At 34.3% G+C, this 13,324-nt stretch overlaps 1 protein-coding gene across 9 annotated transcripts in view; it reads right to left on the reverse strand.

Annotated features, from left to right (window-relative positions):
• The window catches only part of R3HDM1 (R3H domain containing 1), a 90,985-nt gene that overhangs the window by 54,078 nt on the left and 23,583 nt on the right, over positions 1 to 13,324 (reverse strand). For 7 of the 9 annotated variants that reach the window (XM_020879264.2, XM_020879263.2, XM_070476273.1 and 4 more), the window contains 7 exons: positions 8,543 to 8,602; positions 8,319 to 8,459; positions 4,588 to 4,696; positions 4,403 to 4,498; positions 2,035 to 2,072; positions 1,904 to 1,954; positions 1,562 to 1,788 (listed from right to left, as the gene is read on the reverse strand). In XM_020879264.2, the coding sequence (XP_020734923.2) occupies positions 1,562 to 1,788; positions 1,904 to 1,954; positions 2,035 to 2,072; positions 4,403 to 4,498; positions 4,588 to 4,696; positions 8,319 to 8,459; positions 8,543 to 8,602 (722 nt within the window). The remainder of the gene's footprint in view (positions 1 to 1,561; positions 1,789 to 1,903; positions 1,955 to 2,034; positions 2,073 to 4,402; positions 4,499 to 4,587; positions 4,697 to 8,318; positions 8,460 to 8,542; positions 8,603 to 13,324) is intronic. The other 2 variants (XM_020879260.2, XM_020879261.2) reach the window with 2 other exon arrangements.

Below are 13,324 nucleotides of genomic sequence, written 5' to 3' on the forward strand. Positions count from 1 at the left end.
AAAGAACAATAAATTCTCTACCAAGAGAAACAACTCTCAAGTTTCATTGCATACTTTCATTTTCAGCTCATAATCACAGCATCTTCCTACAAGGTACAGTCAACTTTCCATTTTTATCATAGCAAGGGACAAAGATAGAATAAAAATATTCCAAGCAATTATATTACCACTGGCTTAAAATTTTTTACTATACTTAATAAACTAATTTGATGTATAATGGCTAAAGGGAGACAATGAAACAATGAAGAAAGGGAAAGATTTTGATGAATTAGGTTAATTAGGTTTTAAAAACTAGAATTGACTCTATGAGGAGAATTAATTTTTCATGAAAGAAGTAAACAAATATGACACACTATACAGATTTCCCTGGAGGATAACTTCTGTTTTACATTGTGCCAAAATAACTATTTCCAGTAACTATATGAAAAATAAATATACTTATTTTCATCTCTGAAGATAATATAGATTATAAATAGCACATGTTCTTAAAATGTTTTGATCTGGCTGTATGTCTAAATGACTTTCTCAGGACACATGAGTAGTTTTGTTATGACGACCTGATGACTAAGTGACCATTTATCAAATAAATGCATATTTGGTACATGTGCATATTTCTTACATTAATAAAACTTACCTTTCTTTGGTGATATATCATATACACTAAGACATTTTAAATATCCACATTATATGTTAAAAAGATGACAAGTGCAATTCAAAAACCTTAAGAATTTAAAGCACTGAATTATAGTCAGAAATTAAAAAATACTGTCACCTTCAAATTTATACCTCTCCCTTCAACTGTTATCTACAAAACTGTATGTCTAGGTTTTACCCAAAAGGATAGGAGAGTGCCATTTCTGATTTTCGTGGTTATTTTGGGATAAAAATAAAGATATACGAGGATCCTAAAAGAGACATAAACTTCTTTAGTATTGAAGCCAGTTAGTGAAAGTGAAAAGAGTAAATGCTATGAGCCTAAAAGTTATGTAATGTAAAATAAAGAAGTTTTAGAATGAAAATGTTACTGAAATTTCTACTCATCTATAGTAATTATACTGTACTACATTTCTTCAGTTTGAAAATTCCTCAAAAAGTCTCAGCAATTTTATACATTTTTTGAACAGCAAGTGAACTTTACCATGAAATGCAATGATATGATAGTAGTGGTTGAATTTCAGCTAATAATGGTATTAGCTAAAAATGCAATGAATGTTAACTAATCCTGTGTGAGAAACCAAGGCTTCTAACTGTAACTAGGCACCGAAGGATTTCCAATCACCTAAGGCACTTAAACAAGAGATGACATCTCATTAACCAACCTGATTTAAGTTTACATCACAGTGGAGGATTCTTATTTTAACTGATGTCTGTGAATCTGTCTCATAGAGAATAAATCCTAATGTCAATACACGTATTACTTCATAAGTACTTTGGAGGTGCTCAATATACTGCTGATAAGAATCTTTTATTTAAGGATAATTACAGAAGCCATATGATAAATGCCAAGCCAACATTATGGAAACTAATGTTTGACTGCACAGTTCTAGACAGATATTTATACCTGTTTTTGAAAGCCTGCCTATGCTTTTGCTGCTTCCAGAACTATCACCTCTTGTCAGAACTGAGATCCCACTGAAGCTGCTGGCTTTGGTTACGGCGGGCTTGAAGCTCCGGAGAGAGCTGTCCGAATCTGTGCTGCTCCAGGGCCGCGGTTCAGAGCACTTCAGATCATTCTCAGTGCTGCTCTGATGGCTATTTGTTGATCTTCCTGAAGCATCTTTATTAACTCTGTAATTCAGAAAGAAAACTCTGAAAAGCCAATAGAGACAAAAAGGAAAATTATGAAGAAAGAAAAAGCTCTAAATTTTCAATACTGTACTGCATGAAAACATGCTTCCAATACCTAAATATCTGGCGCCTCTGCTGAGTGCTATTAGCATCCTCGTCTTGGATTCTGTTGGCATTTTAATAAAACATTTTTACTTTTATTAGCGTCAGTCAGACACTTACCAAAACAAATGTTAAATTCCTCACCTTTTGTCAATAATATAATTCTCTTGGGAACACAGAGACTAGAAAGAAAGAACAGATATAAAAAGTTGAGCATTTGTCAAATAATGCCATCTGTAAACCAATGATGACAACAAAAATCATGTGTAATAACTAAAACAAAAAACAGTTACTCCCGGTCCTCAAATCAAACATGGTGATAAGGTACACAAATAAATGATAATGAAGAATCTTTTTGACTTGGAGATACTATGTTTACTTTTAACAGACACTATTTTTGAAGCAATTCATTTCTGTTGTACAAAGTAACTTGAAATTCAAATATTGTTTCCAACACGTAAACCCATTCTCACTGTTAAATATTCAAGATATACACATGTCTATAGATTCCACCTTATTCACTCAACAAATACCTTAATTAGCTCTGCTTCGGCAGCAGCTATAGCAATGATTAAGCAGCTATGCCTCAATGTAGCTTATAGACAAAAGCCCCCCGGTGCTAACAACCTGACTCAGATAGCCATCATTGTTGCATCTTGTATTAATTATAAGTCTTCTAGTTTACCAGCTATCAGTTTTGCTCCTTTCATCCAATTTAAACAGCAGAGGCCATAGAAACCGCTCTGATCATGACTTTCCACTCCTTAATAGCTCACTGATCTTCTAGCGCTTAGTATTAGTTGCTCAGCTGTGTACGACTCTTTGCAATCCCACAGACTGTAGCCTGCCAGGCTCCTCTGTCCATGGAATTCTCCAGGCAAGAATTCCGGAGTGGGTTGCCATTTCCTTCTCCATGGAATCTTCCCAACTCAGGGACTGAACCCAGGTCTCTTGCATTGCAGGCAGATTCTTTACCTTCTGAGCCACCAGTGAAGCCCTACCTTCTAGCACAGGGGTCAGCAAACTACAGTCAGCTACCTCTTTTTCTAAATAAAGATTCACTGGAGCGCAGCCATGTCCAATCATTCACATATTGTCTACGGCTGCTTTTGTATTAAACAATGAGAATTTTGAGTTGTTGCAATGAAGGCTATATAGTTGGAAAGCCTAAAATACTCATTATTTGCTCCATTATAGAAGAAGTCTGCTGAGCCCTGCTCTAGCTGAAAACTCAACTCTCTGCACTAGATTTCAGGAGCAAGCTGAAATAAGATTCCTGCTTAATTATCCAATTGAAACGTCCCTCACTTCCTGCCCCCTAGGCCAAAATCCAGGTGGATTATGAATTCTTCAGTTCCTCATGAGTCTAGCTCTCATTTATCTCTGGCACCTGCAGATGCTGACCCTGGACATGGACACTTCAATCCTTCAGGTCTCCTCTTGGAAGCTAACTCTTCCTCTCACTCCAGAGTTCTGGTTTTTGGTGCATCTCTACTGTGTTCCCTATTTCACCTTCATGTTTCTATACCAATCACACACCGTATTGTCATTATCTCAATACTCATCATGGGTAGAGACCTCATCCATCTCACAATTACAGAGGAAAACAGATCTAGGTTAGGCCCCGAGTTCAGAAGACCTAGGCTGAATCCTGTTATTTTCTAGCTAGATGATCTTTGTCTATTTTACTTAGTCTCCTGGAGCCTCAGTTTCCTCATCTGTGAATATAAACAGTGATACCGCATATAGGGCCATTTGGGAGATAATTTATCGTAAATGTGCATGAATACATTTATCTAGTGCCCAGCAAAGTACCTACTAAAGGTGATCAATAAGATTTGTTGAATATTATAAACTTTTAACTGACAGTCTAGATTTTAGTGTCATTTCTTTTTTAATACAGAGAAAGTTTCTATCTCTGAAAGTATTAACACAAATTACATATATTCTCATATCCTTGACTAGTCCCTAGTACTGCACAGAACAGATACTGGAAAAACCAAATTGATTCCCTTCTTGAATATATGTGTAAAATAAGCAGCCACTTAAAAGATCTGTTCCATATAATCACATATAAAGTGGAAAACAAATATTAATTTAAAAAATCAATTAGCTTTATTTTAAAAGAAACAAGTTATTTATCAAGAGAAGTCCACTAGCAAGTAGGATTTAGGGCACATGATTTTGTAGATAAGTGACCAATATTCCAAAAATCTCCATTCTGTGAGACGTCTGAGAGGGAAAAATACTATATAAACTATATACTCAATCCAAAGTACTACTTCTTAGTTGATCTGCTTCCAACTTTTGAAAGTACACATAACTGTAGCAATGTAGTATTTTACAAACTATTAAATCATTAACATGAGTAGGACTATAGTATTTCTAAAAAGATGACTTTATATGTAACAAATGTAGCTGAAAGTAAATATGATCAATAGATTAAGGAAGCAGTGAATATGCAATTAGCATATATTTAAACACAAAGACCTAAATATAAGTCAGTACATACATCTTGGGAAAATATTCGGTCTCTAGCTCTCTGGTATTCTTCTTCTCTTTCTTCTATAGATTTGCTTCGTCTGTCATCTTTCAAACGTATTCTCATCTAAAGAAAAGAGAACAATTAATCTTGGGGAAATGATCTGCCAGGATAAGTCCAGCATCTATAAAAATGTTCCAAATGTGCTAGGTTACCTGGTTATCATCCTTGTCAAAGCTAGAGTTATCTCTCTTGAGGATATATCGTTTCTGAAAGTCTTCACCTTTATCATCCTTAATATGTTCAGTAAATTTCTGATCAGGTCTAAAAAATAAACCAAAAACCAAGGGAACAAAACAGATAAAAAAGTTAAATATTACATTTTATGAAAAGTGGTAAAAGGTAGTACGTTCCTACTCACTGGTGCTATTTATAGATACTTATGTTATCTCAGTTATTCCTCAAAAATAATCTTATGAGAAAACATTAACTATCCCACGTCATGACTGAAAGGAAATATGAAATACACTGTGGGCTCTGGAATCCAACTGCTCAGGTTCAAATACTCAGTTTTAACATTTAGTTGCTTTAGTTACTTACTAAACTTTCTTTTCCCTACTTTCCTCATTACAGTCTACCTACTTCATAAGGTTGTTCTGAAGATGAATTAACAGATGACCAGCACTTAAAATAGTAAACAGTAGAAGTCTGTTATTATTATAAATACTACTGACAAAACTTAAGATCAAATGACTAAAGCAACTGTCCAAGATCAGGGGGCAAGGAAATGACCGAGCCATAGTTGGAGCCCTGGTATGTAAGCCTGTCTATCCTCTTTGCATTGCCTCCTTTAATTCAAAGAAATAATTCTGGAACAAAGGAAAAAGTACAGCACAGTATCTTATGTTACACTCTTACAGTACCTGCTCTGATGTTACATAACCGAATATGTTGTGGTTGAATTTAATAAAACTTAAGAGACTACTTCAAAATGCTACCAAGTTACCAAGTTTTCTTAATTACAGCGGAGTACATCTTTGTTTTGTATTAACTGAAACAGGTATTTTGAAGTATTTTGAAGGTTAACGTTATGACCTAAAGTGAGGATTATGAACTCTTAACAACTTATTTCATGGCTGATTGGTTTTTCCTCTATGGAAATGCTGCCAAGTTCTGCTGGGATCCGGAAAACAGACAGAACACTGTTGCCCTTGGAAAATTATAATCATATAAAATTTCACTTTCTGATATATATTCTCAGCTACAACAAATTAATTCATTCAACACTCCTGAGACTTAATATCATCCTATCATAAAACTGAAATATGTGATCTATAAAAAATATATTTACAGGCAATAAAGAAAGGCTAACTGAACTCCTAAGCAATTTTTTACATATACTTAAAATATATATGATATAGTCATATAATTTATTATGGGTATCGTAAATAAATTTCTAAAACAAATAAACCTGAGTAAGGACATCTTCAGCAAACTTCATAAGATATTTCATTATACATAGTAATCAAGTAACACTTCTGAATATTTGTTTTAACTTAATGAATTTTTAATAGAGTACTATCTACATTCTGTCCAATGATGCAAAGATTTTAAATGAGAATTATCTAAGTAAGCTGAAGAAATCTTTAAAATATATTTAGATGCGTGAAACAGAACATATCTCCACATAGAGCTATACACAGAACTAAAGAGAAAAATAAAAAAAGTAAAAAAAAAAAAAAATTCCATGGCCAAACTGATGAGAAAAAGATTGCTTTCTTTAGGAATTTGAAAGATTATCTATTTAATCCTGACAATGGCAGTATACTGTTATATTTGTCACATGATTGTCCCATGATTAATATCAACTGTTTTGCAGCTGTTCAAAATCACGTTTTCTCTTTCAAGGAGTTTGTACTTGGGTGATAGACTGTTATTCCGATATGACTGTAAGATTTAACCAAGAGCCTGGCAACTTTTCTAAGAGCAGCTGGATTCCCACACCAAATAGCATTAGCAGGCATTTCAGCTAACCTTAAGACTGTCTTACCTCTGTCTTTTATAGATGCCTGAATTTACTGCCCTGCAATCGCCAACTTCCCGCTCCAATTGAGACACCCCAGTGGACACCGGGTTGTTGACATCCACAACACCACTGGTTCAAGGCTGGAGCGGGTAATCTGCCTATGAGGAAAAGGCAAGTTTGTTTTTATTCAATGTGGAGCAGATCTCTAAGGTTTTCTGATTTACATCCTTCTTCATATTCCAGAAGAAAAAAATAAAAATACAGTGTAACTTCAATGATCTGAAATGTCTAGTTATAATTATGCTATTGATCCTTCTTCTTTAGGTATCAATACATTATAAACATCTGTGTTTAACTAAACTCTTGACTACCTGGATAAAGAGAACCCTGATATCATGTGTAGTATTCAAATAACTGAGGTTACACTGCATTGAAAACCTTAGAGAGTCACCAGTCGAAATGTTAGTCAAAATGCCTGCTAATGAACACGTGCTTGGGTATCCAGCAGCTCTGAGTAATGTTGAAAGGTATTGGTTAAATGAAGTAGATTTCTATTCACCTTCAGTCCAGCTCATGTCTTACCGTTACTGTCCCACTTTAGTCATGATATAACTAACTAGGAAAAAGCTAAAAGATACTTAAAAAAGACTAAAAGATACTTAAAAAAGACTAAAAGATAGGCAGTAGACAATTAAATCAGATTCACATTTGCAGGTAAAACTTAATCCCTAAAGAAATATGGGATCCTTTTCAAAGACAGCTGTCTTCATTAATTTAATTTTAGTTGTAGTAACAATCATTTAAAAAGTACAAGCTTCCACCAATAAATATAACTTTTTGACAAAATATTCTTTGAAATGGAAGAAAACCAACTTAGTTCAAGCAAACAATATGATAACTGCTACAAGGGTAAAGACCATTATAACAAAAGAGAAATAAATGAATTAAATATAATTGCGCAAACCAAATGGTTCATAATAGAACCTTGAGAAGTCTAGCTTCAAGGAAGGAAGAAAAATTATGAACTGAAAAGCATTATTTATGGCATCTGAAGCTGACTGCTGCTCACAGATCCACTGCTGTCACATATGAAATTAATACAGACAATTCTTTTGATAGATCACCATGAAGAATTTTAGCTGAATTCAACAGGTTGCTTTAGGATTAGTTTCACTAATAGGCAAAAGACTATATATATAACTTTAGGTGCCTCTGCATTGTGCCTTTTGCTCCCAAATATCAGCACTGATTATCTATTTCACCATACTACAAAGCTAACACTTTTTATTTTTATTTATTTATTTATCTATTAAAGCTAACATTTTTTAAAGCAAATGATTCCTCTTCTTAAAATTTTTTGCTCACTAAGTCATACATAGCCCAGAAGGGTACACAATGTTATGGATAATATTGGATTAACCAACCAACAGTCCCAGTGTCCTGAGATCTGTGGAAGAAAAGAAGCAAAAACAGAGATGGAAAAGACAGTGAAATGATAGAAAATTAGTGAAAATGTCACTGTTTTAAAGTTTGCTTTTTCCTTTTAAATTTGCCTGAAGTTGGCTGTAGCTATTTAAATTGTATTAATTTAAAATCCATAAGAAAATGGTTATTAAACATCACTGACATTATGACTTTTGAGGGTTTTCCTGCTTTTTTTTTTTTAAAAAAAGCAATCCTCATTCACCTGTCTTATTTTAGTCACCTGTCTTATTTCAGTCCAGACTGGTGCATTTTATATCTCGTGAGCAGAGTGTATTTTTTAGACCTGTCATATAAGGTTATCACAAAGCTGAAGCAGGCTGCTAAAACATGTGGAAAACCTGAGATAAAAGATGTTACAGAAAAAAAAAAAAAAGGATGTTACAGAAAGATAAAGAATTATCACACACACATATAACAACCTTTCTTGATACTTACATTCTTGTATTGCTAGTTTTGTTTACTATGACTGACTTCCCACTCTGATCAACATTGTGGTCTAATCCAAAGTAAGCGGCAACTCTGTGCAAGAGCATCCTGTGGTAAGATGTCATTGGGGGGAATTTTTTACGGGGAGACCTAGAATTAGAAGAAAGACTAATTTAGCAGATCTTGAATAACTGTGATGACAATTTATTTTCTTGTTAAAGGTCAGGACTTACTCATTATTACCAATGAAATCTAAAATTTCTTGTTCCAATTTCAACAGCATCATTCTGTCCCTGAAACAAAATACGAAAACTTGTAAAACTTAACACTGAAATAATCATAAATGTTGAATTTACAGGGCTATATATATACTTTTTATAAAACCTGTACATTGAAGAACATTACAAGCTTGATATATGCTTTCTAAAAAAGTAATATTTTAAAAGAATAAAGATGACTTTTTAAAAAACTTATGGAAAATTTCACATATACAAATGTAGGGAGAATACCATCCAATTTCAAAATTATCATTATATCATTATCTTGATCTGTTAAGTACTATTGTATTATATTAGATTCTGTTCTGCAAATACATGGATTATAACAGAATATTAGTCTTTATCCCTTACTCAATAAAGTAAGAAGCAGCAGGAAAACAGACATCTTTAGGTAGGCTCATGACTTTTGTTACCATGCTCAACTCCATAGAAACAGTACTCTAAAGAACATGCAATGCCAGTAACAACAGGAATACTCCAGTGGGAATCCAATGCTTGTATATAAATGGAACTACAGCAGAGAAGTATGAACTATATTACTAAGACTAACTCAGAGGAAGAAGACTTCAAATTATTCTGAAAATCACCATAACACATTTTTAAGACACTGGGAATTTTTTCGATAAAATACCAAAGTGAACCAAGTATCTCCAATATTAAAATAAATAAGGACACTAGGGAACACCGGCATGTGCTCCTTCAGACCACTAGGGTCCTATTTACTGCACTTACAAAACAAGTCACTGGTACCATTCCCCAAAGGACCTCCTTGCTCACACACCAAGAACATAGCTCAAGAGAGTATTCCTGTGGTCACTGTAAATTTCATGTGCATGTGGGAAAAACAAACCTCAAGAATCTTAAAGCTAGAAGCAGCTTTACAGAAGCAGCTTTCTGTTTCTGAAATTTTGTAAATCAAGAAAACTAGGCCAAGAGGTTAATGTTTCCCTCTCAAATAAACACTACATAGTGGATCCCTCTCAGATTCTCAAAGGGAGGACATAATTTCCCCTGCTTAAGTTGCCTGAAAGTCTATACATCAGCCCTGAGTTTGATCTCTCTGTACTGCAAAAGTAGCCTTATAAAACTGACTAATATTAACCATAAACATTTTTCTATCAGTTGAAAAAAATCAAGAGAATACATGCCTAAGTGATGATTTTAAACCCGAAGTGGAACAGGATTACATTTTAATAAAAATTTCAGCAACATTCAATTTTTCTTCTTTAGTATACTCCACCTCAGCAAGTGGCACCACCTTTTCACTCAGCATACTAGAAGTACCTTTTTTTGCCCACTACTGTGCTTTTCCAAATCTTCCCGTGCAGTTAATTACAATTGCAAACTTTATCTACCTTCGATCTATTTTTCCCCTCCTTCTGCTGCCATTAATTACCCTGGACCAAGTATTCAGGATAGTGATTTGACCTCTATGACAGTAGTATATTATCTCTCTGTATCTTCCCTTGTTACCTCCAAATTTGTTTTACCTAGAACATCCGTAACAATCTTTTAAAAACACAAATGTGAAGACATGTCATGGTCTGGGGTAAACATTTATCACAGGTTTCCCATTTCTCTTAGGTTAGAAATGAACATCTGTAACATGGCCCATGGGGCTTCCCTGGTGGCTTGGAGGTAAAGAATCTGCCTGCCAATGCAGGAGATGCAGGTTCAATCCCTGGGTCAGGAAGATCCCCTGGAGGCGGGCATGGCAACCCACTCCAGTATTCTTGCCTGGAGAATCACATGAACAGAGGAGCTGGACAGGCTACAGTCCATGGGGTCACAAAGAGTCACACAACTGAGCACCCTCATGCACTAATGCAATGTGCCTTACAAGGCAAGTATGACAGTCATCTATCTCTTTAGACTCATTTCCTGCCCCTTTCTCACAAAACCTTCATCATTTTGGCTTATCGCTGTATTTCCCAAGTTCGTTCCTCTCACAGGTTCCTCGAACATGCTGTTTCCTTTGCCCAGCACGTTTTTTTTTTTTTTTAAAACATTTATTTATTTGGCTGCACCAGGTCTTAGTTGCGGCATGTGGGATCTAGTTCCCTGACCAGGGATGGAACCCAAGCTGTCTGCATTGGGAGTGCAGGGTCTCAGTCACTGGACCATCAGGGAAGTCCCTAGCACAGCTTCTTACATTCTTTCATAGAAGAACCTGTTTCTTTCATACCTTTAAAGAGTATTTATCACAATTACTTTAGTTATTTGTGCTATAGTGAGGAGCTCAACAAATCTGAGTGGAATAAATTCATCAGATTATTTTACTAATGTCTTTTAATGTTTTTCCTTAAAATTTTAGGGGAGGATGGGAAATTTTACTTACTTCATATGGTTTTCGCTGAAAAAGATTTACTTAATGTTAAGACTCTTTTCTTCTAATGTTTTTGGGGGTCAATTTGTCTTGACATAGTAAAATTTTCTAATGTATTTTATATACGTATTGTAGGGGAAAAAAAGGAATCAGAGGCAGGCAACTTACTTAGCATTCATGAAACAGTGCATTTAAATTGGTTCCTCTGTTTGAGCTAAACAGCAAGCCTACAATATGTGAAATATTCCTCAGTGAATGAACTGGTATTCAAAAGAAATTTCTGCTGTCTCCATGAAAGAAAACAAAAACCTAACAATTTTATTAGTAATTGATACAAATTCAGGCTTTTTTCCCTTTTATATGTAGATTTATGGGTTGCAGAGGATTTTCTATTATTACATGGACCACTTATTATTAAATTAAGTTCCCCTACTTAGTTTACTAAATTTTTAGTTAGCAAAAAGTAGAACTTGTTAGAAAAATAGCTTTCCTAAGTTCTCAAGATTTACACCTCCTGCCTTGCATCTGCTATAGCTTAGTCCAAGTTTCTAAATTTTCAACTCTGTCATCAAGGTTAGATATCCTGGTAATGGCCATAAGTCAAAAATTAATAATCCTTTACAGAACCATTACATACAGTACTCAAACTAACAGATCCATAAATTAATTTTCATATGGCATAGGTTTATTAGCACATGAACTTATAGACACACATAGAACTTGTCATTGTATAATCTTTAAAAGAAACCAATACATGCTATCTGTTATTAAAGAAATACATAAGAAAAACAAAGATCTCAATCAAATTGACCAATAAAGTACATGAAGTTAAAATGAAGGGGCAATAATCTTTTAGTTATTAGTGTTCTAGTCATCATACCAGAACTGACTTTTGAGAAAGCATGTGCAGCTGGTACACAAGTGACAAATAAAAAATAAGAAAACAAGAATGCTTCCCTTTGACCATCCCCTTCCCAGTGTTCTATATGAACTGGGTCAAATATCTGCAACAGGCAAGAAATATGCTGATTTAAACATTATCTCTAATAAAAGTAAATTCAGAAAACATTTCAAGCACAGAACAATTGCATGATGTTCCCTACAACAAAATCGCTTACTTTTAAAATATATACTCTTAGAATTTATCCATGGGGCTCCATTAGTGACACAGTTGCCTATACTGTCCATATTTCTTCAGTATGTCGTAGAATTTACAGAAAATGGTTATAAAACCAATACAAAAACACATAAAAACCATGTCAGTGAGTGTAATCTCAATCCTGGGCAACTGCAGGTTCCTGGGTTCTAATCTAGTAATGACTAGTTATTACAATTTTTGAAAGTTATTTCTTAGAACAGGAATTACAGATAAATGGTTATTTAACACCTGAAGTTAAGTTTATTCATTGGGATGAGAACAAGATTTAAGGATCTGAAGGAAAATTTTGAAATAAAATGTAAACTAGATTTTAGTATGATTAAAAGTAAATCTGCTTAACATCTAGAATGCTCTGAAGGTCTAGTGGAAATTTGCCAGACTTATTACTAATTTTGTGCCACCTATGTCTGGCAATTAATGGTGTGTTTCATTGAGAGAACACTGAGCCATTAGGAAAATCGTTATTTCTACAAAATTTAACATTAGCCACAACTAAGTAAACCACACTGACATTAGTATTAACTTACTCATCAGTCATTATATGAATGGCTCACTTACATATTTTTTTGAATAAAAATGCAAACACAGAAGAATTAATGTTCCGATACATGCTGCTCGACATGGATGACCCTTGAAAATATTATGCTAAGTGAATGAAGCCAATCACAAGAGACCACATACAGACGATTTCATTCATATGACGATACCCAAAAAAGGGAAATCTGTAGAGACAAGCTAGATTAGGGTTCAGGACATAAGGAGGTGATAGCAAAATGGTTAAGGATTTCTTTTGGAGGTGGATGAAAAAGCTCATAAATTGACGGTAATGATGGTAACATGAATCTGTGAATATACTAAAAATCATTAAGTTGTACACTTCAAAAACACATATGCAGATAATGTAAAAACTTGTGCATTTGTAGAGGAGAACAGAAAACTGCACAAAAGAAGAATATTTTGGAATTTCTTCTGAACCTGCTACGGGTTCAGAAAAAAGAAAAGTCCTATCTGTTTAGGATCCTGTCTTGCTTTACAGAAACTAGCTATGTATTTTCTACCTTCCCTTAACCTACTGAGTTCTCATTTCTACCAGTCTACAGCAAACTAAATGTTTTGTTGAAGTAGCCAACAACTTCCTAGTTCCTTAATCTAATGGGTTGCTTCATTTTACCTTTAATGAAACTGTTGCTGTTTGGCTGATTTCTAAGACAAATGTCCTCATGATTCCTCTGCAATTTCAGACTCCGTGTCT

This window comes from Odocoileus virginianus, chromosome 13 (genome assembly GCF_023699985.2).
Source record: "Odocoileus virginianus isolate 20LAN1187 ecotype Illinois chromosome 13, Ovbor_1.2, whole genome shotgun sequence".
NCBI lineage: Eukaryota > Metazoa > Chordata > Mammalia > Artiodactyla > Cervidae > Odocoileus > Odocoileus virginianus.